Here is a 26,979-nt window from a genome sequence, read left to right as displayed (position 1 = left end):
CTTTTCTGTGATGCACTTGTTTCTTTTGATACAGAAGAAGGTTCTGTGTTTGTTTCAGAGGAAGATGTCTTAGCATTTCTTGCACACCAGCAGGTGCATGTGGAAAAATAGCTGCAGCTGGATACTTGTTCTTCACAAGATATTGGTGATCAGCTCTGATTCTGCATACATTTCTCTCCTTTCACCTGCTTAGCAAAGCACCTATCTTCTTGATAGCATCAGCTGCACATCACTGAAGTTCCTCCTTCCAAACACATCTTCCTTTCCATCCCACACAGTAATCTCCAGCCGGCACTGTACTTGGCAGGGAGCCAAGTGCTTAATGGCCTGGATGCCCTCACCAGGTAGCTCTCAAGAAGGGGGGCTTTCCCCAGTGAGATCCAGGGGAAGCCCTAGGAACCTGGTCGTGTTGCTGTGTTCCCAGCTCCTTTTTGTTGTAGGAAAAAGTGCCCCTGCTTTGACTGTATTTTCCTGCTTTTGGAAAAACTTAAGCTGTCACATCAAACAACTTTTCAGATTTTCTGTCCTCTGATTCTAGACCAGCCAAAACACAGGCAACCCTTCCTCTTCCAAGCTAAGACTTCTTTCTCAGGATCCATGTAGTTCCACAGTAATATCTATTTAGTTGTTATTCTAGGTCCTTCTTGCCTAATTTTTCTTTCTCTTCCCATCATCTTTAACCTTTGCCTGTGGCAGCTGTGCAATCAGACCAGAATCAAAATGAAGCTGTCTCTTTGATCCTACCCTGCATTTAATAATAGGGCTGTGGTTGTTACTGAGGAAATAACATATCAAGGTGCATTGGCTCTTCTGGCATCCAAAAGCTTAATTAGAGATTTGGGCAATATACAATAGTCTCTGGGCTCTGGAGTGGTTGTATAGAATTAGGGACCCTGGACACTCAGGACTACATTTCCTGCTCAGTAATACCTGTTACTTTTGGTACTTACTAAACTATACTTAAATTAAAGGCCTGTGGTAGGTATGACATTGAGTTCATGATGCCTACAAAACCTCTGGATTCTGAATTTTTGCCCTCCCATAAGTTTTCCTGGGAGCATTTGATGCATTCTAGTACAAAATCCAACCAGTTTTGGCTGCCCCAGATCTGGATGTTGTTTCTGTGGAGCGGCTAGATGGAAGCTGGGCACACAGAAGTGCTTTGGAGTTTTGCCATTACAGATTTATCTCCATAATTTTGGGTCATACTGTATGTGGCTTAGAACAGGGGAGTCTCCCACTTTTTTTTTTTTTTTTTTAAACACTTGAATCACAGTAAACCTTGAAGCATTACAGAAAGTGTGCAAAAACTGAGGTTTGGAAATGACTCTTGGTGAGTGAAGCCAAAGTTTTCAGTAAATAAACTAGTTCCTAAAACACTTTGAATTTGAATGAGTTTGTCTGCAAATGTGGCTGATTTATCTGCATATCCCTTGTATAATTAAGAGTTTAAAAAAATTTGAAATGCCAAGACCAGAATTCACCAGCTTATCTTGAAACAGAAAAAGGCTTGGCTGTCATTCTCCCTCTTTAGAAAAGGAAGTGAATTTTTAGTTCTGTTGAACTACAAGTTTGGCAAGTCCAAACCTTGGTGTTTTCCAGGGACTTCGTGGATAAACAGGACACATTCTATTCAAACTGCCCAGCCACTGAATCTAGTCCTTTAGCCAAAGATCCACCCTCACAGTCGGTGTGACTTAGTGAAAACAATGGCCCAACACTTTGTAAGAGGGCATAAGTAGGCACTGCTGCTGAGAAAATTGGTTCCACCCCTTGTGAGCCAGGCTGGGACAGCAGAAACCATTGGTTACTTTTAACCCAATCTGTGTTGCTATTTTTAATTGAGGTTCATTTCTCAATCCTGTTCGGCATATGGCCACTCAAATTCTTGGGTTAGCACAAGGGGATACAGTGATGTAGAGTCAGGAAAGAGAGTGGGAAATGAGAGTTTTTCAGTGGCCTTGTTGGAAAATCTTTTAAGTATTCATGAAACTGTGGCCTCTGCAAAGACTCCTCTGTGCTTTGGGGAATTCTCCAGTCCAAGGTAAATTTTCTTTTCATCCCTGAGCAGGATAGTTCCGTTCTGGAACTCTATCCATGTGTGCTGGAGAACATACTTCAAAGGAAGGTCCTATTGTTTCTTGCAGGAGATGAGAGCAGAGCTTTCACCCTGGAAACTGCGACCATCAGATCTCTCACCTGGAAGTGATTAGGTAGCAGTACTTCTGAATGCTTTGTATATATCGGCTGTCTACAGAAGATGGCTTCCACATCTAGCCAGTGCCTGAAGGTTTTTAGGATGGTAGCCTTCTTAAGAGCCCGGGTCCCTTTGACATGCAGCTCCCCTCAGTGCAAGTCAGAGGTGCACAGAAGGTAGGAGCAGCCCAGCCTATTCTTTCCTGCCCCATCCTGTTTCCTAGCGCTGCTGGAATCAATCCCTGTTGATTCTGGCACAGCCGTGCTGAAAGCCACCAGGGGATAAAGGCTCTTTTTATTGGGATCTGCAGTCAGGGGCATAGACGTGCTTCTCGGCACTTGCCTCTTCCTGGGGTATCACGCAGTGATTTCGCTGCCTCCTGGGATGCATGTCCCTCAGCTTGGTCTTGCGGCACTGGCCAGGGAGTGTTTCCCATTGTTGTATTCTGGGAGAGGGAGGAGAAAAAAGGCGTGAGTAAAGTGAAGTGGCGGTTGAGGTTTGCACAAGAGGAAGCTAAATATTGGGTGAACATGACCCTTTATAGCCAAGTGCAGATAACAAACAGTGAGTCAATAGGGACAAATAGACTTTGTTCCCTGTTCTCTTCTCTCTTCACTCTTAAAGATACTTTATGCAGCTAAATATCAGTTGTGTGGTGTGGTTTTTTGTTTGTTTGTTTGTTCCTAAAACCTGTCTTTGTTCAGACAGTATTAGTTCAGGCTTCCGAAGCTCTGCAGGCTGCACATCACTAATACTGGAGTGCAGTGGTTGGTTACTGGGGGGAGGAGTTGGAGGTGTAAGTTGGGATCAGAGGCATGAGCTGGGGAACACCTACCCGGTACAAGAATTCTCCTCCCTTCTCAGGTTTCTGTTCCCCTCGGTGGGAGCACTCCAATTCCTGTCCTTGCTTGGCTGTGGTTGCAGAGCTGTTTAAGAAGGGGGAAGCGAAACCTGTGGCAGGCTAGGATCCCAGCAGGGAGGTTTTATTCTTTGACTATGACTGGTGGGGAAGGGAGGCGGCAGAGCATGCCTCTTGTCAATGAGATCTCAAAAGCTCACGTTTAATCTTCAAAACACTGTCTCCCATGTCCAGCAGGTATCTGCGGCATCATCCAGTGTGGTGGGGAATTGGGCAGCTGCTGCAGCAACTGTTGATGGCAGCCTCAATGCCTACACCTCTTTCTTGCAGGTGATAGTAGAAGTATTTAGGTGATGGCACTTGCCTCATGGGAGTGAAGGCACAGATTGGTGTGCACATGCCATGTTTGTTTTCCTGAACTATTAGTGTGGATAGCAGCAGCTGTGGAACACTTGCTGGTTGCTGTCATGATTCATTTTTATTAAAATCATGCCAAGCCAAAATTAGTATATAGGAGCTGCCCAGGAGGCTGATGTGACTGTACTGGAAAGACATCTGTGTGGGTTAGCACGCGTCATGCTGACGCCCTCTGTACTGAGGAGGGAGGTATGTCTTCGCCTGCTCACAGCAGTTTGCTGCAGTCACAACACGTGTGTTGCTGAATGTGAAAGTTAGTGGCCGGGTTAGGAGCCTTACTGGGTGTATAACATGGGATGTGCCATGTTTGGACAGCTGTATTGGCAGACCTGGCATGGCTCTGTGTTTGAGGATCAAGAAAGGGATATTACTCAATTCCCCTGAGTTCTGCCTGGGAATTATAGAAAACAGAGAAACCTTTATAAGGTTTTTGGAAAGAAAACTCCTCATCACTATGGTTCTTTTGTTTTTTACCCTATTCACTCCAGGTTTAAGTCTTTAGTCATAATTTGAGTAGATTGTCTTGTGTTAGTCTAATGAGGTGCTTTTCTTCTGCCAGACACACTGGGTACTGGCTCCTGCTGGAGGGGTTAGACCTGACAGACTGGTGTCTAAGGTGAAGTTGTTTTTTTTCTATCCCCATAGCTGGGTGGTCTGCGAATGTGTTGGTGGGATTGAAGGAGGCTCCCTTAAAACCATGATGAGGAATATACCTCATGAAAAAAGTCCCATCCATGCTCTAGATGAACTAGGGCAGAGCTTCAAGGCTTTTCTTGAGTCACGGGGCCTTAATTTTATTTTCCAGGGGTTTGGCCTTCTCTGTAAATGCCAAATATACAGCTTGCTTTCCATGGTGCTTCTTCATGGGCCTTGAAGTCTGCAGACCACATGCTGAAATTCACGCAATGTTCTCTTATGTTTATTACCAGATCTGTAACTTCAACCCAGTATCTTCTGGCCTTGCTGTCTGTTTAACTCCCTGTGCTGTTTACACTTTGAGATTCTAAGCAAATAGTAACGTGTAGGCAGGCACCTATAGTTCTTCCACATGTGCTTGAGTTGTCCTCAGCTTGCTTGTCTGAGCAAAGAGTTTTCAGCTTCCCTCTTTTGAAAGGGAATTTAATTTAAAAGCTGAAGTGTTTGCATGTGGTGCTGATTCTGTGTGTCTCCACTTGAATTCTCTTGCCCCCTACTCCAAGCCCAGATCTTGAGATCAGCTCTCTGTGCACAAAACTGTTCTTCCAATTTATGCAGGTTGGCTGGTAGATACAAGGTTTTCCCTCCGTTCACCCTGCTCCTCTCCCACCTCCCTTTGTCCCAAGTGGCCTCTCACCTTGTGATTAGGACCCAGTGGAAGCAGTAGCTTACCTCCCTTTGGTTAATGTTACAGGCAATTCTTTGAACATTGTCAGGCTGGGAGCAGCAGTACTTGATGGTTTCTGCAGCACATACAGTATCTGGTTACTCATTTTGCAGGGGGATCTCAAGGACAGGCAGCCTTTCTTTCCGCAGCTGCTTCTACTGCCAATTTTTTTTTTTTTTTTTTTCCTCCGCAAGATATTTCTCCCCTCCTTTCCCCCTAAATTCTTCCCTCCTGGTTCAGCTAAAAAGGAACGAGAGAACAGTGGAAGTGTCAGCTTTGCTGTCCTCTCGTTGGCAGGTTTTGGGATATAGAGCTGGGCATGGCTTGAACTCTTGGCAGCAATAGCTCTGCAGAATAGCCTCATCCCTGGACAAAGGTATCCCGGCCAGGGATCAGGGTGAAGGCAGGCATGCAGCTGGATGCCAAAGCGGCACGTGTCAGCCCTGAGGATGATGCAGGGGGGAACAGCTTTTCTCTTAGCCTCCTTCTTAAACTCTGCCATTTGGTATGGCCTCCTTGGTCCAGGCATAAAGCTTACGATGCTGTATGTCACTCAAGTGAACTTGCTTTTCTTTGCTTGACAAATTTATACATACAGGAAGATTCTGGAGGGTCTATACCCTCATAGGAAAACGTTTTTAGTGGTTTGCAAACTGAAGAAGGTTGAACCGCCATCCCAAAACCTAGCATGACTGTTGCAGAGTGAGCTCGGACATTTATTTGGTTCCTAACATGGTCTTCTGCATCTGGAATCCTCTTGGCCCAGTCCTGCAGTGATCAGCACCTGATGTAGCAGGTTTGTTTGTGGCGATGGTCAAAAACCTCAATGGGCTTTTCTCTCCACTCTGAAGATGTTAGATGAATGCTGACAGTGTACCTTTCATGAGTCCTTTGTATTCTTGGAGGTACTTGCTTTATTAAAACCTGGTGACCCCGATCCAGGCTGTGTTGAACCACTAGAAGCACAGTATGTTGTTGAGAGCTTGTCGCTGGGCCCATCCAAACATGGGCAAAGCTAAATTGCCTGCTCAGATCTGGCTGCCAGAGTGGTGAGATGGCTTTGCACCAAACGCCCCCTCATTGATCCCCTTGTCTGTGCTGAGAAGGATGCTTCTTGGCAATGCATGGTGGAGATTGGTTGGCTGATGCCTATGTCTTCCTGGCTGTCTTGGTTCACCTCACATCCTGACTGATAATTGCCCTCCCTGTTCCCCTTCAGCATAGATCTGGACTCTGCTCTGCAGGGTTCATTCTCTGGGAATATAGTTTCTGAGTAGGTGAACAAAACCTTAGATCACTTCAGTCATTGAAATCTTAATTCCCTTCTTTTGCTGGTTCTGCCTCTTCCCTGACTTCAGCAGCAGCAAGAACAGGAACAGAATGGGGAGCCACCAGGATAAGGAGGGGCTGTGTCAAAACAAAAGTGAATCTCAAGTTAACAATGGAGCAAATCCACTGCAAGGAACTGGGCAAGTGGAAGAGGCCCCTGCTGTATCTCATGTGTGGGACGAGGGAGAACAAACTGACTTGCACATAATAATCTGGAATAAAAATGCTTAAAACGTTGACTTTTTAATAAAGATTCAAACATGGTACCCCCATTCCAGAGGCAGAAGGTTTTCAAAAAGCTCTTTGGGAGACTGATTATTACCCAAAGTTGTACATGACTGTCTGGAGACAGTTAATGTTTAAATGAAGCAGGTTTTAAAATAGATAACTTGCCCTGTTAGTTGTAACAAAGCATTTAAATGCATCCTATTGGATAGAAGCACAAAAGCTTGTGTGTTCCTTTCTTTCTATTTGGGTTTCATGTTAAACTTTGATGATGATTGTGCAGCAGAGCGAGTTGAATGGAGTGCTGGCATTTAAGCGCTCCACTGCTGAATCTACCTTAAGGTCATAGCTTGGTGCTTTTGTCACTGTGGTGGTGAACTGGCTTTTCTTTTGCAGTACATAAGATGAGCTGGTCTCAGAGCACAGCCTGACTGGTCAGTGGACATGGTTGTAACATATCAGATATGAAAGTATACTACTCTGTTTACTCTTGTTCCAATGCAGCAGTCAGGTCTTTGTGTTTTCCTTACAGTGCAATCATGTCTTGCGGCAGCACTGCACAGCCAGTGCTGAACAGAAAAGGAGTATGACCACCACCTTCTTAGGGCTAACTTGCTGCAAGGCTGTGTGAGTGGCTGGGACATGAGTGTCCGTATTGCTGCAGAGTGAGTCCGGGACTAGAGATGTATTAGCAGGTTCCTTGGTCTGACTTCTTAAGTAGATTGCATACTTGAATCCTTCTTGGTCACCCAGTGTAGTGCAAGGTGTCTCTTGCATATCAATTTTAACATGTTGAATATGAAATGAAATGTAAGAGGCTGTCAGTGCACTTAGACATGAGGAGGGGCTTCTCTGGTTCATGCACTGTTTCTGTGCTTGAGAGTTTTGGGTGATGTTTTATGGCTGGCAGCTCCTGTGGTCTGTCCCCTAGGCAGGAAGCATGCTCGTACGCCAGCTCTCAGGCAGTCTGAAAAGCTGCTTCATCTGCAGTGAGACAGCTTTGTAGTAGCCAGTGGGCCAGATGATGTACAGTCATCTGTTTGGCATGGTAAATTATGAAGGTTTGTTAGTCATGAAAACATCCTCTTCTCCTGTACTGCAGAGCAAAGAGGGTTTACAGCCTGTATGACCTCAGCTGATTGGATAGAAGCAGTCGGATCCACCTTGAATCTCTTGATTTGCCCTTGTATACACATGCCAAATTAAAACCTATGTGACTTAAGCTATGTAAGGTGGAATTTCAAGGCACTGGCTTTTGGTACTGCAAAGGGAATCTAGAAAAAGTTTGTGAAATACTGACATCTTGGCATCAAAGACAGATTTAGTCACTGGAGATAAAGGTATCCTTCTGGTAGTGCTCTCACAGCCCGTGTTGAGTAACAGAGGGGACTTCACTCAGCTGTGGAGATGGTGGTGATATCAAGGGTGGGCAACAGTGAATGGGCATGACATCTACTAAACAGCAGTGATGTGGTTAAAGAGTCTTGCTGTGATCCAGAGACTGAGCTTGAGTTTTACCTGGATTTGCTCTTGCCTGCCTCCTGGTAACACTTTGCCAACAAGCTCATGGGCAAGAACAAATAAAAACAGCTAGATGCAGTTCTGGCCTTCCTTTTCCCATGAGTGCTACTAGCTATAGAATAAGTGTGCTTTAACCACAGAAGGTCAGCAAGGCCTTTAGGCTCTGGACAGACATCTGATTTTATTGTTAGCCTGTATAACAAGATTAGCACCAAATCACTCATAGAACAAGTCAAGTGGTCTTTAATCTTCTGTAACTGGGTTGGTATGAAGGCATTTGCATTATCATGACAGAATGTGGCTGAAAACTTTGACAAAATCAGGTCCTCAGTGACAAGTGTTTTCTGTAGCAACTCTCAACTTTAATCAAAACTAAACATTTAATGATTGGTGTGGTTTTTTATTTTTTTAACAAAAAGCTGAAAATTCCCATAGCGAACCCATGATAAGGATTTTGTCGTTGAAGTTTTTGGTGGGAGAAAAAGCGATGCTTTCTCCTTGGCTCTGTGGTGAACCCAGAGGTGGTCCTGAACTTCCTGATTGAGGGGGCAATGGACATCACAGCTGAAGCTAAAAGTTATACCAGATTTTGTTGTGGAGGGCAAGTTACTTTCTGACTCCTGCGCTGTTTTCACTTGTGTATTTACAGGTTGCAAGCTGCTAACGATTGCCCCAGCATGAACTAGTGTTCATAGTATTAATAAGTTGGTGAATCTCCATAATAAATGAAATCTATGCTGAATAAAGAGTATGTGTTACAGCACAGACATTTCCCTTTCTCTTAACCGCTTCTGTGATCATGGCTGGCCTTTACGCCACAAGTATGGAGGGCACAGCAGTTTGCTCCCGTAGTAGGAGCAGGCTAGGGTTCAGATTAGAATGCTTTTATTTTTGTCTCCATTTCAAGCTTCCTGTAAACAACACAACTGGCACAGTCAAAGGAATAAAATCAGAGCCACCCTGCAAATATTGGTTTATATGTCATTTTGAAAATGTTCTGGAGTTTTACTTATGCTGAAGGGAAGCTAATCCTTTTTTGGGTTGGGTTTTTTTTGTTGTTTTAATGAGAAACATTAACCTATGTAAATACCAGGGGGCTTTACCTTATCAAGTAGTGTGATGGGATGGGAAAGGGAGTTGTATTTTAAAAGTGGAGATCCTAGCTTGTTAACAGAAATGTGACCGGAGTTAATGATTTCTGACAAGGTAACTTATCCTCCTTGTAACTTTACATCTTTTCCTTCTTGTTATCTGGCTGCGATAAGTTTACGGTTCTGCATTGTAACAGAAGAGGTTCAAAAAGGACTGGGATTTGCATAATTTTTGCAGGAGGGAACAGAGAAGCCTAGACTCTGATCCTTGAATTTTCAAGAGGCTCCTTGAATCATTTCTGAAAATGTGCTAAGGGTGAAGTCAGTTGTGCAGGAAGGGTGAGAACAGTGTGCTTCACTCTTTGCAGGAGCTGGGACCACTTAGAACTGTGGCACTACTTCTGTGTACCAGTTGTATAATAATAGTGTGTGAAGATGGTGAACAGAAGATCACAGAGCAAGAGGGAGGCCAGGAGAGAGTAGCTGGGTGGCATCACTTGAGCACACGGGTGTCTTAGTAGCCTTTGTGATTCTGGCTGATATTTGTTTCAGTCTTATGATGACAGAGAAGGATTGAAGGAATAACTATGATGTCTGTAGACATGCAGGTGCTTTTTAGTGGATGATCTTCAGATATTGGATAAACAGAAAGATGATTAGTACTCTGGTGGGCAAGTAGTGCTCAGGCGCTGGTGGCTGTAGTTTCAGTGATATGCATGCCTAGGGACCAGGGAGCGGGATATACCGCCTCTCCTTTAGGTACTGCCCAACTTTGCTCCATGCAGAAAGCCAAAAATCGCGTCTGCTCTTCAGCTACGCTGCTTTTTTGCTAGGGACTGTTTCTGCCCTGCCTTAAAAGGTCTGTATCGGAAATTTTAAGTCTGTAATGTATAACAAGACCTCCCCTTCTCTACACCCTTTCATGTCTGAGGTGCAAACAGAAGTGAGTGGGCTGGGTTTTGTCTACAAGCACTGCCACAAACCTGGAATCATTCATCTAAAAGCAATGGGGTTTGCTCCCAGGTCACTGAGAATCCACCTGTTTCCTAAAGAATCTTACCTTCTCAGAGCGCCCTTTTGAGAGATGAAAGACTGCGGGTGCAAGGCTGCCCCCCTCTCACTCCATAATAGGATGTGACTGGGGTGGTGAAAAGCAGATGTTGGCTCTTTGTGGCACACACCTGAGCGATGATGCAGGTGAGCTGAGCACAGGCCAAGCTTGGTCTGCTTGTGTGTGCTGTTCTGCAGACCAGAGGCAGGCACATCGATTCGTATATAAAATGTTTTTGTTTTCCACAAGTGATGCAGGTCCACTTACAATTTCAAGCTTTTCCAAGTGAGGCTGTAACATCAAGTGGTGGCGTGTGGAGCAGGGCCTTGGGAGAGCTGCAGGTTGCTGACAGTTCCCCTGGTTATTAATGGCCACAGCAAGGGCTCGCAGGCTCTGAGAATAGACTCTGCATTTGCTTTAGAAGAGACAGCTGACAATGGTGTTTGATACAGCAGTATGTCTCTGCCTGACTTTTGACTGGCAGTAACACAAATGCACTCTCCTCCCAGCCATGGCTTAAACCTGGTGACATTTACAGCAGAGCTAACTTCTCCGGTCTAAGTTTAGATGGTGATTTTTGTGTTTTTCTGCATGTGTGTGCCTAATAAGATAAAAAAGCAGGAGACGGCTTCTGCAAATAAAAATGGAACCGGAATTTCAAACCACAGCAGAATGTGAAAGAGGGAGATGTTAAACCTGCATGGATTTTTCATGGACTGGTTGCTGTGGATCCTTGTTCAAGATATCTGAGTGTTGAAGGCTTATTACCTACTTTGGCACTTTTAGTTTGCTCTCATGAAATATGTGGTAAATATCTTAACTATGGGGCCATCTGTTTGATGGGGTGCTTTTGGTTTTTTGGGGCAAGCTGCACTCGGAATTGGCTGGTAGCCTTAGCCCCACCTGTGCTCAGCTAATGACATACATTGTGAGTGTATGTCCATAAGCCATTTGGAAATAGCATGTGATTTTAGCTGACTGCTGAGACTTCGTTTCTTGCCATGCATCCATATTACTCTTTCAAAAGCTTCTGTTAATGAACCCCCTTGCAAGAGAAGAATCCTCCTCCCGCCCACCAGCAGACAAGCCCAGGAGGACAGAGCTGGCAATGTGCTTCTCAGCCATGCCTTGAAGGATGAGCACTGTCAGGGAAGCCTGTCCTATTTGATCCTCAAGCAAGTAGTGCTGAAGCACAGTGCGAATGAGAGAGTAGATCTTTGTCCAGTGATGGCTGAGCCAGAGGTGTTCTGAGCTTATGCATAACTTTACGCTGTTAAATGATGGTTGAGTGGAAACAGCTTTTGGTCACTACCACTTAGAAGCCTATTTCAGATGAATGACCTAAAAGGGGAATTGTTTTGTCTCCCATTACAGACCTTTGGTAAGCCTTCATTCTTTCAGAAACATGACTTTCTTCTCCAAGGCCTGGTCTGGCAGCAGGTCATAAAACCCAAATAGAAAAAACTGCCTTTTAGACCTGGCCCTGAGGGCTAGACACTCTGTATCCTACACTTCATGTAGATGCATGAAGGATTTGCACCTATGTTCCCCTGGCATTATGATGAAAAAGGGACTATGAAAGCTGGTGGAACTCAACCCTTCGTGAACATCATGAGCAGCTTATTGGCCATGTGTTTCTAGAGAGTTGACCTGTGACTTCAGACAGTGCTAATGGAGTTACTTAGGCAGAAAGGTCTGATGGCAAGTGGTGTCCAGAGAGGCCGTTTCCATAAACCAGATGAACCCATTTCAGAACAACACTAGTGATTAGAAAAGTGGTTTCACCCATCTGTTATAGGGAAGGAAATCTCCTGGGTTTGGCTCCCTTTTCATCTAAAATGAAGGTGCAACTGTATGATCAGGGCAGAGAGACTTGATTGCATTGACCCCTTCAGAACTGCTCCATCATGTCAGCAGTCCACATGTCTTTGCATCAACCTTACCTCGCTTCTGAGTTCCTTGTGAAGAGCAATTGGCTACCTGTGATGGATTGGAAAAGATTTGCTGGAAAGGGTTTTCTTTTAACATTCCTTTTCCTCTGTGTTTCCACTTCCCTCACTCCCTGCTCTTAATGTTTGCAAAACTACACTTACATAAGCAGTGCTAGCAATGTTTTACACTGTCACTTGATATTTGTCAAGTGAGCTGCATCTTTTGTCTGCAGGAGACTTGGGGATTTTCAGTCCCGTGTGCTCTGCAACCCTTCTGCCCTTTGCTAAGCCAGACACGTGGTCCACATTCATTCTTGTTAGTGTGATAATGCATTAGTACTGCAGCAGTTCTGAAGGGTAAAACCCCAGGGTTGGGATCCCACTGTAATCAAACAAATCTGGAACAAGAAAGGCCTCTTGCCTTGAGGTTGCATACAATGAGCAATGATGCAAAACAGACCAAGCTTGCAGCTGCTCTGGTGCTGTAATCAGCAATCCTGGTTGCCTGGATTTGGGATTTTCTGGGGCATGGTGTACAGGTGCAGGTGAGAGGGATGAGTCAGTCCATCAGCACTCCTGTGAGTTGAAAGGTGCAGAGCTCTGCTGATCTGATGAATCTTATTATTTCAGTAGCTACTTATGGGATAGTACCAAAATCCCTAGGTATTTCATGTGACATCTATAAAGACTTGAGTGGTAGATTGGTACTGCCTTTCTTGGAGGAAGATGGAAGGGGTATTTTTTTTTTTTTCTTTCCACACCCCATCAGATTAAACAGATGTTTTGAGCCATTTCACAGTAGCCATTTACCTCCTCAATGCTTTCCTTGAAATCTTTGGCAGCAGTTTTAAGTGATTACCCCTGTATTGTTTCATGGACCTGTTTTTAATGCTGATGAATGTATGGTGTGTAGCAGGAATAAAAGCAGTCTGAAGATCTTTTAACAGAGATCTCTCCAATTGATTTGTACTGACAAAGTTTCCTCAGTGTGCCTTTTCCTTCTCCTTTGGGAGTGACAGCTCATGTCCACTTGTTCGTAATATATTCAGCATCTGTCGACACCCTTCCAGCCTGGAGCTGAGCAGAGCGCCTTCTTGTCCAAGGCTGGTAACTGAGCTCTGAGACTGCTATCAAAAATAAAAGCTGCTGAGCTTGAATCAGATCTGGTTATCTGAGAATTGGAAACTGTGAAGGACAGAAGGGACTGAGTTGATAATTAGGAACACTTAACGCTTTGCCTTGGCTGGGAGATCTTGATGTGAAGGTTTGAGAGGAGAGGAAGAACATGAAAAGCCATTTTCCTTCAATTCCTGCATCCTGTACCCTTTTTAAGGATTGGGCAAACAATGCTGCTGCTTTAGCATGTGAAGGAGCCCTCTCTCTTCTGCTCCCCTGCCTTTTTAAAAAAAAGAAAAACAGAAAAGCGCCCTGAGGTGCCTCCTCTTACTCTGGCTTCACATGCCAAATTCACAGATACAGACACTCGGCAATCCCCGTTGTCTGGTGGAAGTGTGACAGCTTCAGCACAGCACCCTTTCTGCCCTGTGACAGAAAGCCCCTGCTGAGCTGGGCTCTCTGGGCTGGCCCTCACTTTCTGCCACATAAGAAAAAGACACTTGAGAAGTCTGGACAGCACTGTGTAGAGGACATAGTTGTGATCAGCTGGGAAGAGGGGGCAGCTGAACTCCTCATGTGGGAACACATACATGACTGCTAACACGGCGATCGCATCCCCTTTCACACTGCCGGTAAATCTATGCCCGATGTAGGCAGGACAGCGAAGTGCGGAAGAGCCCTGTTCTCCACAAATGGTGATATCAAGCAGTGTGTCATTTGTAGCGTACCTGATATGCGTACGTCAGGTGTCCTTGTGCCCTTCACCTTTAATTTGTGCTTTTGGGAGAAGAGAGTGAAGCATTCTAGATCTGACCTTTGAAGTGGTGAAAGCATTTGCTGCCAGGCCAACCAAGTTAGTCTTTCCACAGTATCTTCCCTCTAAAGATCTCCAAGTTCAGTGTCCATCTTGCTGGTAGCTAATAGGGCAAACCTGCCTGCTGTGGTTGTGTTCACAGTAGTAGCTGTTGGAAGGAGAGGGCTTGTGCTTGGCAACCTGTTCTTATACTCTGAAGAAAGTCTGGGGACTGGTTGTATGACTTAAAAAACCTGCTGCTTTGTTCAGAAATGTCTTTTCACTGTTGACCACTGAGAGGGTGTTACTGTAGGGGCTCTTATAAAAGCAGGCTTCTACATTGCCAGTTTTAACAGTCCTTGCAAGCATATTTTGGACTTTTCCTAGGACAGCTAATAAAAAAATACTGGACATACTATTGTTAGGGGAGCAATTCTATTTGTGACTTTTTTCTTAAAAAAACCCCAAAACTTTATGTAACGTTTTAGGTGGAACAATGTGCTTGTGGTGTAACTTTTAAATATATCCCAGGGATATTGGGAAGATCTGAGTTTGGGGTTTGTATTGTTTTTCTGTTTAACACCTCCCCCCCCCCCCCCCCCCAAAAAACCAAACCCAAAACTTGGCCAGATCCATTCAAAAGTACTATGAACAAGGTTTTTTTCACTTACTGCTATCTGAAGTAAAAGGAAGGGAGTGCATATAGAGCTTGCTTGTTTCTTCAAAGATCTTGTTATTTATAGGCTTTTTGCCAAAGCTGATGCCACAAAAAATTGACTGAGCCCCTGGGCTTTGTGTACACTTGAATGTCATCTTTATCTCTTTCCTTAATGAGTCTGTACAAGGCTGGAATTAGCAAAGATTAGTTGCACAGTACTTTCTGTGCCTTTTGGTTTCAGAACTGATTTGTGGAACAAGTCCCACTGCTGTTTTGCGGAGAGCCAAGAATCAACTCATCAAACTTGCTGAAATTTAGATATTGTAGCCCAGTTGTGTGGGAAGTAGCAGTGAGCCTTTGGAATAAGGTAAAGGACTATGAACATTTTTTTTATAGCATCCCTGTACTGTCTGAGTATCTGTACTGCACACATTAAACTATCTGGAGGCCAGCATGCTGTGAATCCTATATAGGAGGTATAGAATAAACCATCTGTTAGTTCAGGTTCCTGATGATATCCTGGGAACTTGGAGAAAGTACTGAAAAGGACTAGATCAGTAAATGACCTTTCTGCATCAAAGCAAGAAAATACCCATAAAATGCCAAACACTACATAGCTCCTTTAACCTGTATTTATTGGAATAAAGGCAAATTTCAGAAGTTTCTGTGCATTATGCATGTTTTCACAGCTCAGATGCTTCTAATATATAATGCAAAACTGTTCATAAAGTAGCAGCAGGCAGCTGCAGGGGTGTTGCAGTAGGTAGTTGGCCGCTGGAGTCATGACAGGTAGGTGATATGTTTAACCTTGGTTTCCTGCCTACTTGTGTAATGCTTGCCAAATAGCATTGGATATGAGGTGCTTATATGGTCAAAGATGAGGATGAAAAGGACTGTCTTGTAGTAGCCTGAGAGATATTCCTGCTGTAAGTATGAAGTTTTCGGAGAGAGGTGAGATAGAAGCTGTTGGCTTGTTGCTCTTGGAGTGCTCCAGGCAGTGTGGTAGATTAAAGAAGCAATGGAGTACTCAAGCCTACACCTAGGATAGAAGAGGATCATGGAAATCAGTCAGCAGACAGCTATTTCAGAACCACCCTAATTCCCAACAAAAATCCATTTCTCTAGTGGGCACTAGCTAAAATGTGAGTTGCAGCCGTGTCTTGTTTTTCATTTGTAAATGCACAAGCCTTGGATACTTGATTACCTGTGCTCAGACCTGTAGGCAAGTGGACTCTCAGGCTTCCCATAAGTAGTCCAGAGTTACATGCAAAGAGAGGAAAAACAAGACATTTGGAGATTTCGGGGTTCTCAGTGGGTTTTTAACTTACTGTTTTCAATATATGACTGCTTATTTCTAGATCATGAGGACTTGCCTGGTTCTGCCTTCTTTTGGAGGATTTGTCTTTCTAAAACCTGGCTGGATAAGTTCTGAAGGCTGGCTGGATAAAATAAATAGAAACACTTCGGATGTTGTTGGTATTGTTCTGTATAACTTGCTGGAATATTATGGCTTTGCCTTCCATAACAGTTTGCATAACCTTTCATGTCTTCAACAAAGTTAATCAATGCTGACAAGCCTTCAGTGCAGCTGGTATAGTCTGTGGACAGACTAAACCCATATGATACTATGTGCACAAGTGAGTTACTACAGGTCTCTGGACTGTCTCTTCTCTAGTGTCTTCTGTTAGCAGCCACCTACAGAGGTTCAGATTGTTGGTTAGGGACCTCAAGTCTTGGTGAGTTGTACAGAAATGTACATGTGTGAATATATGCACGTTTAGAAAACTTGAACAACATGGGCACCTGCGCAGTGATCAACTCTTGCAGCATGCAGGATTTTGCCATAAGAAAGGGGGGGGAGAGTGCCTATATCCAGAACCTCAGCTCTGATCTTTGATGTTTGGAGCAGTTACACTTTACTGTCTGAACAATGTGACTTGAGCTTGCAAAAAGCTGCCTGTCCCATATGCAACATTTGGAAAGGCTACATAGGCAGAATGTTGTAAATTTTGGTGGTGAAGGAGAAACCTTCAACCTGGGCAAATATCTAAGAACAGGGTTTCTGGAATTACTCTCCTGACTCGGGGAAGCAGGAAACAGAATGAAGCTGGCAAAATTATTCTCTCCATCCTCTGAAGTCATCATACTTGACTTCTTAATAAGGAAATACCAACTTTTGGAGGAAAATACTCTGCTCAGGAGGTGGTGGTCCTCAACAGACTCCTTTTTCTAAGAGGGAGGGATTTTGCAAAGAAGTTTGTGCCACCCAGGTATGGAGCTTTTAGCGTGTCCTGTTGTGCTGCTTCTTTTCCTTCCTACTTTATTCCTGTAGTTTACTTGTTGACAATATACTATACTTAGAGACAGTGTTAGCAGATCCTGGTAATGCAGGCTTCTCAGAGTGAGTGGCATTAAGGCAGGGAAATGTCAAAGCCCAATTTAGAAAAGTGATTTGATCACAGGGTGGAAATGGAAAACAAAGTGCTTAGTACCTCCCTCAGAAAGACCTGAGTACTGTCAGTAGGGTGGGAATGGGCTGGGGGGGGACCTCTTGCAGGTTCTACTCCAGAAAAAAGAGGCTCTTTATGCTGGTCCTCAGAGATGTCAGCCTCGCTGAGACAGGGAGTGGGGGCAGCAGATATTATTGCAGATGCTGAGAGCAGTAGAAACAGACGAAGTAGTATCCAGGGTAATGAAGATCATCCTGGCCTTATTCCTAGTGCAGAAGATTAACTGGGGTTCTGGCCCCATGTCCAAGAGGGCTCTTTATCTTGGGCACAGGGCTCTCTACCCATGGGCGTAGCAATTTTGGTTTGCAAAGCAAGACAACAATTTTCCAACAACAGCATGGGAGCCAGCTTCTTGAGCTCCAGGTCCAGGAACGGCCTGAGATCTGCTAGACTTATGGAGGTAGTATGGGAGGAATGTGAGTCTCTGGACCCTGGGCACCCTTAGCAATTTTGCTACCCCTGTGTTGTGCCACAAAGCCATTCCTTTAGGCTGTGGGGTGGACATGGGAGACCGACCATTGTGCAGAGCTAAAGTACCCAGAGCCTTTTCTCTCCCCTTGCTGTCTGTCCTGGGCTGAACAAGTTTGAGGGTTAAGCCCAGTTCTTCTCATTGTGTTACCTATGGTCTTAGGACACTTGATAATGTTGTACTATGTATAGCGATGTACTGTTTGATAACCAGTACTATGAGTGATGTGAATCCCTTGTTTGATAGCCTGTAACTTGAGAAAAATGTCCCCAAAGGGAGCCAAGCACAGGAGGAAGTATCTTAAGAGTGAAAGATTTCACAAGCTTGCTCCAATTAGTCTTCATAGTGAATATCGTGAAGTAAGGTAAGTACCTTGTCCTGGTTTCAGCTGGGATGTAGTTAACTGTCTTCCCAGTAGCTGGTACAGTGCTATGTTTTGAGTTCAGTATGTGAAGAATGTCGATAACACTGATGTTTTCAGTTGTTGCTCAGTAGTGTTTAGACTATGGTCAAGGATTTTTCAGCTTCTCAAGCCCAGCCAGGGCACCTGACCCAAACTGGCCAACAGTGTATTCCATACCATGTGACGTCCCATCTAGTTTAGGAACTGGGAAGGGGGAAGGCGGGGAATCGCCGCTCGGGGACTGGCTGGGTGTCGGTCGGCGGGTGGTGAGCAATTGCCCTGCGCATCATTTGTACATTTCAATCCTTTTATTACTACTGTTGTCATTTTATTAGTGTTATCATTATCATTATTAGTTTCTTCTTTTCTGTTCTATTAAACCGTTCTTATCTCAACCCAGGAGTTTTACTTCTTTTCCTGATTTTCTCCCGCATCCCACTGGATGGGGGGGAGTGAGTGAGCGGCTGCGTGGTGCTTAGTTGCTGGCTGGGGTTAAACCACAACATACCTTTACAGAACAGAGAATGCAAATACGAAAGTGATATCCTCCCTGTAGTAGTATTGATTAGCATGTTTCTACATGTTTTTGATTTTGAGATGTTTCAGTGCAGCAGCTAGCTGAGTCTGCATCCATTTATGGTGGATACTAGCTGCTTCACCCCATGGGGAGAAACCAAGCACAGTAACTTTAATTTGCTTGAAGACTTGGGTTAAGCACATGGTGCAGTTGGGAATAGGTTGTCCCCATAGGGCCATCGCTACAGGCTTGCACCCTGTAGTTGCTTCAAGGAAGGCCTCTGAGTTTGGAATGAGGATGGCAACTGCTATAGAAGAATCTGCTGCGGCCAAACAATCCTCTTTTCATGCTTCATAGAAAAAGGGGAGTCTTCAGCAGTGTATTCAAGGGAAAAGGCTGAAATAAAGCAGGCATTCTTAGATGAGCATGGTGCAACATGCAGCTTCAGAAGTGGGACAGGTCCTTTGTGTACCCCCTTCTTGGGGACATTACTCATTAGTCATGACTCAGCCTTAAGGATAAGCTGACTATCGTTCCAAGCCACCAGACTTGAAAAAAGTCCTGCACCTGCTGTGTTTATTTCTACATCTTGTCTTACACCTGGCACGATCAAAAACGGGGGTATATTCTTAAGATGCTGACTTCAGTCTGGTGAAACTTGTTGCCATGATCTCTGTCTGAGCCCATTATGGGAAAGCAGTTTTCTCCAGGAAGTAATTCAGAATGAGAAAGTGGGGCTCCTGTTTTTTCCCTATTGACTACAGAGTGAGGGAGAAGGATGAACCTTGTAAGGCAACCCAATGTGTCCATACTGAGTCATGTTAAACTCGAGAGGTGTGTCCTGAAGGTGCAGATCATGGTGAGGCTGCTCTTTAGTAGCTGTCAGAGGCAGATATTTGAGTTCAGCCTTCAAGGCAATGCAGTGTGACTCTTGCTTCTACAGAAATTTTGCAATATAGTGCTGTTTAGGGAAGGTGGCATTGACGTGTTCCTTTGACAATAGGCTATGCATGCCATTATTATCTAGTCATGCTTGGATGTATGTTACACTTTTGACTGTGATATGGAGGAAGGAGTAAGGTCTTTCTGTGAAGGATATTTGTTCAGAGACAAAGTGATTGACCTTCTGCTGCTGTCATCTTCAGGATTTGAGAAGACTAGCTTTGGAAGGGCCTTACAAGATCCATCCCCTATATGGAGAAGGATCAGTCTGGCTTAAATCACACGTGAGATGCTTGTCTAACTTTTTTTAAAGTCTTCCATTAGCAAAGGATTTCCATGCAATTTATTCTAAGGATTTAAATTCTTCACTGTTAGCATATTTTGGGGGATATTTTGAGACTTCAACACTGCAATGTAACCAGAAAATTATATTTTTAGTTGTTTGAGTTTTTCCTCCCCCTAGTCAGGTTGGGGTTTAGGATATGGCTAAGCATACAAACTCTGGGGTTTAGAATATGGCTAAGCATGCAAACCCTCACATACTTTAATTAGAGGGACACCTGTGAAAATCAATCTCAATGTGTCTTGAGCTGAGCACTCAGAGCTACTCATGTCATCTCTCCTTCCTTTTTGCCAGCTGGAGAAGCCAGGGGTAAATTTGGTGACTCTGACATGCTGAACAAACACTCCTCTCTACAGCTGGATGGATGTGACACTGGACATGGCTTTTCCAGGTCATTCAGGAAGTCTCTAACAAAATGCCATATTGAACCCTATTTCCCAACTCTTAGCCCAGTGACGGAGGCAATGTCCTATCCTTGCAGGATCTATTGAACCTTGTTAGCAAGTAAGAAGCAAACAAGAACTGCTCTGTCTGCATCAAGTGTGACATTGCCCTTTCCCATCTTCCAGTGATCCAAGGCTCTTGCTGATTGCTCAGCCATGGGAATAATTTTCTCGATTTAAAATGAAGCGTTTAATATGTTTGGAGTTTCTTCCTCTCCACCCCCATCCTCCTTTGTCCAGTTGTTTCAAAGAAAGACTTAATTGTGCCAGGCTTGCATGAGGAAGGCCAGGCTGTCCCCAAAACCATCCTAGAGGCAGGCATGGAGGGCAGGAGGACATGCCCTGCTCCCAGGGGAGGGTCGGAGGGGGAGCAGGACTCCCACTGCCCCTTTTGCTTTTCTCCCTGAGACTGGGTGCAAACCCCAAATTATTCCATGAGCACAAATCTACTTCATTGACCAAGTCACATTTCATTTGGGTAGAGAAGAAACCAGGCTTAAAAAAGTTTATGAAGTTTCCTTTGTTTCTACCTTATTAAGTTACATGGCTTTGTGCTTTCCATCTGACTTGGATACTATTTTCTTCTCCCCCTCTTCCAAGTATAATGTCTTCCATGGAAGAATAGGCAGCGCCCGAGATCAAAGATTTATTTGTTCTGTTGCTAGTTGACCCATTGACACATGCCAATTTGTTGCAATTCAAAATTAGTCACAGTATTTACTGGCTCTGTGCCCAGTTGGTAGTTGGAGATTATGCACTGGAGTTGGCAGATACAGCAGAAGTCAGAAGCATCGTTTATGAGGGGTGGAGAGGTCAGGAGATGGAGTGATTTAGGAGCATTGGGCCCATATTGGTAAGATGTAACTGCAGCCCCTTCTCTGATGCAGTGGGGAGTAAGATGTGGACCTGCAGGGCTCAAGTTCTCTGGCTGTGGACATAATGACTGCCCCTTCATCGGGGCTAGACCACCCTAAATTCAGATGTTTCTGATGCAGATTTAGCTCGTTTTGGGATCCACAAGCTGCATTTATTTTTTGCCTTCCTACTCATCACTTGCATTCTCTAAATTGGTCTTTGGCCTGGGTGACCCCATATGCCATGTAAAGTAGGGTTTTATTAGGTTACTGGTTCACATAATGGGTCTACATGGGGTTAGCTGAGAATATCTGGGTTTTCAAGGCTTTTGTTTTGGCATTGGTATTTCAGAAGAGAGCGAGGGAAGGTGCTGAGTGAGAACTGTGGATGTATTAAGCAGCTGGTGTATATTCCTCTGTTAGAAAGCAAAAATCTGAATCTGTTACAGTTGCTTTTTAGAGCAAAGCAGAACTGCATTTTAGTTGGTCTGATACTGCTTCTTGATGCTAGCTGCTGTTGTACTGCTGGCAAGGGTTTGTCCCTAATGGTGATTGCTGTTCTGTGTCAGTGTGTTTGGTGGTCACAGGGCTGATCTCCAGATCTCCATTTCCTTCATGCCCAGTGCTCAAAGCAGAGCATGGGAGACCTTGTGCGAAGTAGTGCTGGGGTTTGCCCTTCAGGAATGCTTCCTCCTGTGCACCTGAAAAAAAGATGGTAAACTGCAGCCAGTTAAGATGCTTCCTTTTGAGTCCTACAAAGCTGCAGTGTTTAGGTAGTGCTCAGTCATCCTGTGAATCTTACAGTCTTGCATTTGAGAAAAACCTGCAGCTTGGATTTCCCTAAGCAAACTTTCCATTTTGCTGGGACAAGTTGCTGTTTTTAAAGGCTATTTCATGACCATTGCTTGCAGAATGCCAGATTTCTGGTACAGAGGATTTCCAGATTTCTCTGTCACTTCTTCTGTGTTATCTCACTTCTCAAAGTATAGCAATTCAAAGCTTACTGCAAATAGTAATCTGCAACAGCAGATTACAAATACATCAATGATATGAGAGGAATGTGATAATTTACTTATTTGTTAATAGCATCTTGCCTCCTAGGATCTTAAAGTGCTTTTAAAACTTCAGTGAAAACTCTGAGTCTCCTTGTTCCTTGTTGCTTTTATTCAAAAGCAGGGAAAACTGAGGCTCCATGGGTGGAATTTGGCTCTGTTTGGAAATGCTGCAGTAGCTGGTCAGGTGCCTGTGGTCCTAGTTTGAGAAACACAGAGCACCTGCAGATCTAGCTAATTGTTGGAAGAAACCTGGTTTCTGAGCAACACTGGAAAATGGTGTCCAGTGCCTGAGGCCGAAAACATTGGCTGGGATGACATTCCCATCCTGTCATCGTGAATCCGTGGTGAGCCAAGACTGAAAACCACAGCAATGCTGGAGCCCCCTCTGAAATCCATCCCACAAGGTGTTTTGTGGGATTCATACAAAGTATTCCCTCCTTCACCCTAGCTTGCACCATCTTGAAATGGTCCCTATCCTTATGCAGGGCCAGGACTTCTCAGGTCAAGGGCAGACCAAGGAGCCGAGCCGTGGTTGCTTCTTAATCTTTTAAATGCCAGATCCATGCCTGCTGCCTGGTGTGGTTTGCCTCCAGACAGCAGCTGACAGATCACACCATCTCTGATCCACCCTGAGATTTGGGAGCTGTGGCGGGGTCCCGACTCCTACCCTGCTAAATCTGCTCCATTAATAGCTATCAAAGAGCCTGAAGTTTCCATCCGAACTTTATCTGGCTTTGCAGTGAGCTGGAGGATTAAAGACTGTCGCAGGGGAAGGGAGGGAGCAGCCGTGGCTCACCCGGAATAGCCTGACCTATGACGGCACGTACCAGCCTGGGGAGGGGAGTTGTCCTGTGAGCTCACGGGTTATTAACAGTGAACACAGACATGCCTGCAGTCAGCAGCACGCCCAGGGCCATCTGCTCCATCCCTGGCTGGTTTAGGGGGTCCAGAGGGACTCGTTAGTACGGCTTGCCTCTATGGCTCTTTGATGGGAGAGCTGGGAGCAGGCTGGAGGACCAGCCTTATGAAGCCATTGTTTTATGCTGCTCAAATGACTTAGGGTTTGACCTTTGGGCTGTTTGTATGGGGTAGATCTGTTTTTGAGGGAGAGTGGTATGAGAAGATAACCCCTGCCCTGCTGCAGCCCAGGGCTGTTGTCTCTTTGCTGTGTCATAGCAAGTAATAAAGGGATCAGGGGGCTGTATGGCTGGGCCTTGCCTATAGGGCCAGCAGGTGTGGGGCAGAAGCCTTCAGTACCAGATGGTGGAATAGTGTAGGAAGCAAGAGCAGGTTTTTTGGTGTAGCCAGGGATTCACTTCTCACAGCCTTTCTCTTGTAACTGGTTTTGTTTTCCTTGCCTTGTTCTTCTGCTGGTGTCCCCAAGTCTTCTGTTTCACCTCCCCCATGTCACCTCTGTGGAAAAATGCTGGGTTTCTTCTTACTTCCTCCCCCCTCATTCAGAGCTGCTCCTCAGCTGAGTATTGCTGTTGCACCAGGAGTTTTTTCCTTAGAGAGAGGCTGTGAGTTAGGGCCCTTTCCAGTGCCCAGCGTTTTGCAGGACTTGTGCAGAGCACCTCAGCGTAGTGGAACAAGATCTTCCCAGCTGGCCGGATGACCCCAGACTCAGTGTGCATGTCCCCCAAGGAGCAGTGGAACTGCAGATTAATTTATTGGACATGTGGGAAGCAGGCACGTGGCTGCTGCAATGAATAGTCTGTGGGTGCTGCTCAGTGTTTTACACCAGGAAGTACTGAGGCTGTTCTAAACCTTTGACCCTGGTGACATACTCCAGATTCCTCCCAATTAAATGGTCTCCTTCCCTGCCTTCCAGGCCTGAAAACATCATGTCTGCTGCCTAGCCAGACAGATGCATTGCTCCATAAAAAGCTCCTTTATATCCCCAATAATTCTATTGATCTGCACTTTGGGAACATCATTCTGCCTTGGAATTTGCAGCTTGTGTACTTTGTTATCAGTGATGGGCACTACTGGTGTGATGGCTCTTTGGACATCTAGGAAGTCACCCAGCAGGTGGGAAATCTGTGCTCCATAGATCTGGTAGCCTAGGGCCTGAACACAGGGCCTTGAGCAGGGTCCTTTCTGGCAGAGGTTCACCATACCACCTGATGCGAAAGATGAGGCCATACTGAATGCTTCCCTCCTGCTGGCGGGGCAGAGGAATGTGTGTAGCCTCAGCAGCAGTGTTGCTGTGGCATGTGCTCCTCTTCACTGGAGCAGAAGAGCAAAGGAGGCACCAGTAGCTGGTGTACAGGACTCTGCCTGTCCAACCAATGTTGCTGCTTCTGCTCTCCAACAAGCTCTTATGTGCCAAGGGTTTAAGAGGAAGAAGGGAATATTCATGCTGTGTCCTGCTGCATAGACAGGTTTACCAGACATGTTAGGTGCTTGTAGCTGTAGTGCTTGTTGCTGTCACTTGAGCCGTAGGCAAGTTGTGCTTCTAACTCTGGAGGTTTTTGGTTCAGCCCTTGGTCACAAAGAAGGCAGTCTTCATCTGTATGTGTCCTTTCCCCTCCTTTTGCTGACACATGAATACCTCAGCAATTCCTGGAGGGCAAGAAATGCTGCGGAACAGAGGGAGAATGAAAACCAGTGATTCCCTCCTAGACATTCAGTCCCAGCCTAAATAAGGGACTTATGAGCTGAGTGCTGAATGAGTGCACTGATTTATCATGTCTAGTGCTAAAGTCAGGTATTGTGGTCAGGGGTGAGCTGGGGATATCCGTGCTTATATGGGGGAGAGGGGAACTGAGATTAGCCAAATAGACATAACACAAATGTCCTCCACCTTGGCAGTGTAAAAAGAGTGAGCCAGTAAGTGCATTGGCAGTTGGACTAGATGATCATTGTACGTCCCTTCCAGCAGAAAATATTCTATTCTGTTCTACATCCTGTTGCATGGACCTTCTCAATGCCGTTTTGGAGACCAAACATGAAAGTCTGGTCCCTGCCCTGCAGGGGAAAAATCCTCTTTACATTCTCTGAGAAGATCCCCAGGTAGCAAAGGGAGCTGGAGGAGGCTGGTTTTGGTGGCTGTCATGGCTACCTGGCAGTCCGTCAGAGCAGCTGGTCTGGTGACACTTACTAGTGGCCTTTCTGTGGACCTGATGGCTGTAACATGCACGTGCTTTTCCATCTTGACCCCCTCCTCTCCCCAAGAGGAGCTGACCGTGATGGCTCAGATCTGTGGCTAAAGGACTGCTGTGCTCAGCAGAGCAAGAGAGACTTCAGCTTTCCAGGGCTTTCTGCTCCTTGGGCAGTCATGCTCTTGCCAGCCAGTGCTCCTTTGCTTTTCAAGGTGTTCCCTCAGCACCCGTTCTAGCCCACCTCTGGCTCCCCAGAACCTCCTGTGACTGAGGACTGGGTGGGCTTTTCTCTGTTTTTACTGGCCCTGTGAGACAAGGCTTCTTTTTTTTTTTTTAAATAGTTAGGTTTTATTTTTGATTAACAAGGATGTTGTAATCAAGCTTAACCAGCTATAGCGTACATCCTTGTCTCCCTGCTGCTGGAGTTGCATGGGGCATGATAACTGTTGCCCTGCTCCACAGCTGCAGTTTGCCCAGCCTTCTTGTGATGGACCTACCTTCCTGCCCAGAAGATGAAACCTGCCCAGGTTTGTTCGAAGCCCGGGAGCGATCCACTTAGCTGCATGGAGAGATCATTAAGAGAGGAGGGTGATAAGGGAAGTAGTGTGATAAGGGTTTTTTTACGGGCTGTGGGGAGGTGTGCTGTGCAGGGAAGTGGTGAGAGGAACAGGACTGTCAGCTGACGCTCTCAGACGTGACACTTGGACTGAGTGTCACATAGATTCATGGTGTAAGGTCCCCAGCTGCTCTCAACAGCCAGCTCCTGCCAAGCATGTGCACAGTGAGGGAAGGTGGAAAGAAGTTGGGACTTCAACTGCTCCAGCCACCTTCTCTCTCTCAGGAGGCCTCTGCATGGCTTTCTGTGTGTGACGACAGTCCAGCTGTTCTGGGAGCAAAAAACCCCACCCGGTCTGGACCAAAGACTAGTGTTAAATCAGGGTAAGTGTAACCACACAACTCAAAGCATATTAAGGAAGTGTGGTTTGTTTCTTGCTGGTCCAGGAGATAAACAACGGGGTGGCTATTGCCCTGTCTGCTAAAAGCATTAGACCAGGGAAGGACAAACCTTGGTTATGCTCTTTGGTACAGCAACATATAAGAGGTCTGAGTTCATACTGATTCGTCTGCAAGTCCTTTTTCAAACTATGACTGTGTGGAGAAATATTCCAGAAATTTTGAGCTCAAGAATAAGGGAGACTTTTTAATTTTCCTTCTGTCAGCCTCATGAGCAAAAACTTGTAACTGTTTCTTTGTCTCTGCTTTGCTATATCTGTGTTTGAAGTTTCCTATCTTTCTCCTCTCTTTCTGCAGGTCCTTCAGAAGCTTGGGAAAGCAGATGAAACAAAAGATGAGCAGTTTGAACAGTGCGTGCAGAACTTCAACAAACAGCTGGTAAAATAATTGGCGATATATAATTACACCTGGCTTTCAGTATTAGCTTCCAGTCATCTGCTGCAATAGGCAATTAAAGCCCATTAGATTAAATGATGCCACAGGCCTACTGAAGTGACCCGGAACTTGTAGCTGTTCACTTATGAGAAGTTACACTGTGTCTTCTAGTGCCCCTATCATGGAGTCAGTGACAGTGTATGCTGAAAAATAATAGTTGTTCTAGACCCAAGTTTAGAAAAGAAATAGCTCAACCAGAACACTTCCTTGAGTTAGCAGCTGCTTTGTAATGTAATTTTTCCTGCTGGGTTGGAAGCACAGATATAAGAACAACATTGTGTCTCTGAAAGATGGGTAGGATGGGAAAGAGATTAGAAATAAAAAATAAAATGGAACAAG

At 45.1% G+C, this 26,979-nt stretch overlaps 1 protein-coding gene across 18 annotated transcripts in view; it reads left to right on the top strand.

The window, feature by feature from the left end:
• Positions 1 to 26,979, top strand: part of BIN1 (bridging integrator 1) — a 104,093-nt gene that overhangs the window by 18,379 nt on the left and 58,735 nt on the right. For all 18 annotated transcript variants that reach the window (XM_069781058.1, XM_069781062.1, XM_069781059.1 and 15 more), the window contains exon 2: positions 26,503 to 26,583. In XM_069781058.1, the coding sequence (XP_069637159.1) occupies positions 26,503 to 26,583 (81 nt within the window). The remainder of the gene's footprint in view (positions 1 to 26,502; positions 26,584 to 26,979) is intronic.

Source organism: Haliaeetus albicilla, chromosome 4 (genome assembly GCF_947461875.1).
Source record: "Haliaeetus albicilla chromosome 4, bHalAlb1.1, whole genome shotgun sequence".
Lineage (NCBI taxonomy): Eukaryota > Metazoa > Chordata > Aves > Accipitriformes > Accipitridae > Haliaeetus > Haliaeetus albicilla.
This window is presented reverse-complemented; position numbering and strand designations above follow the sequence as displayed.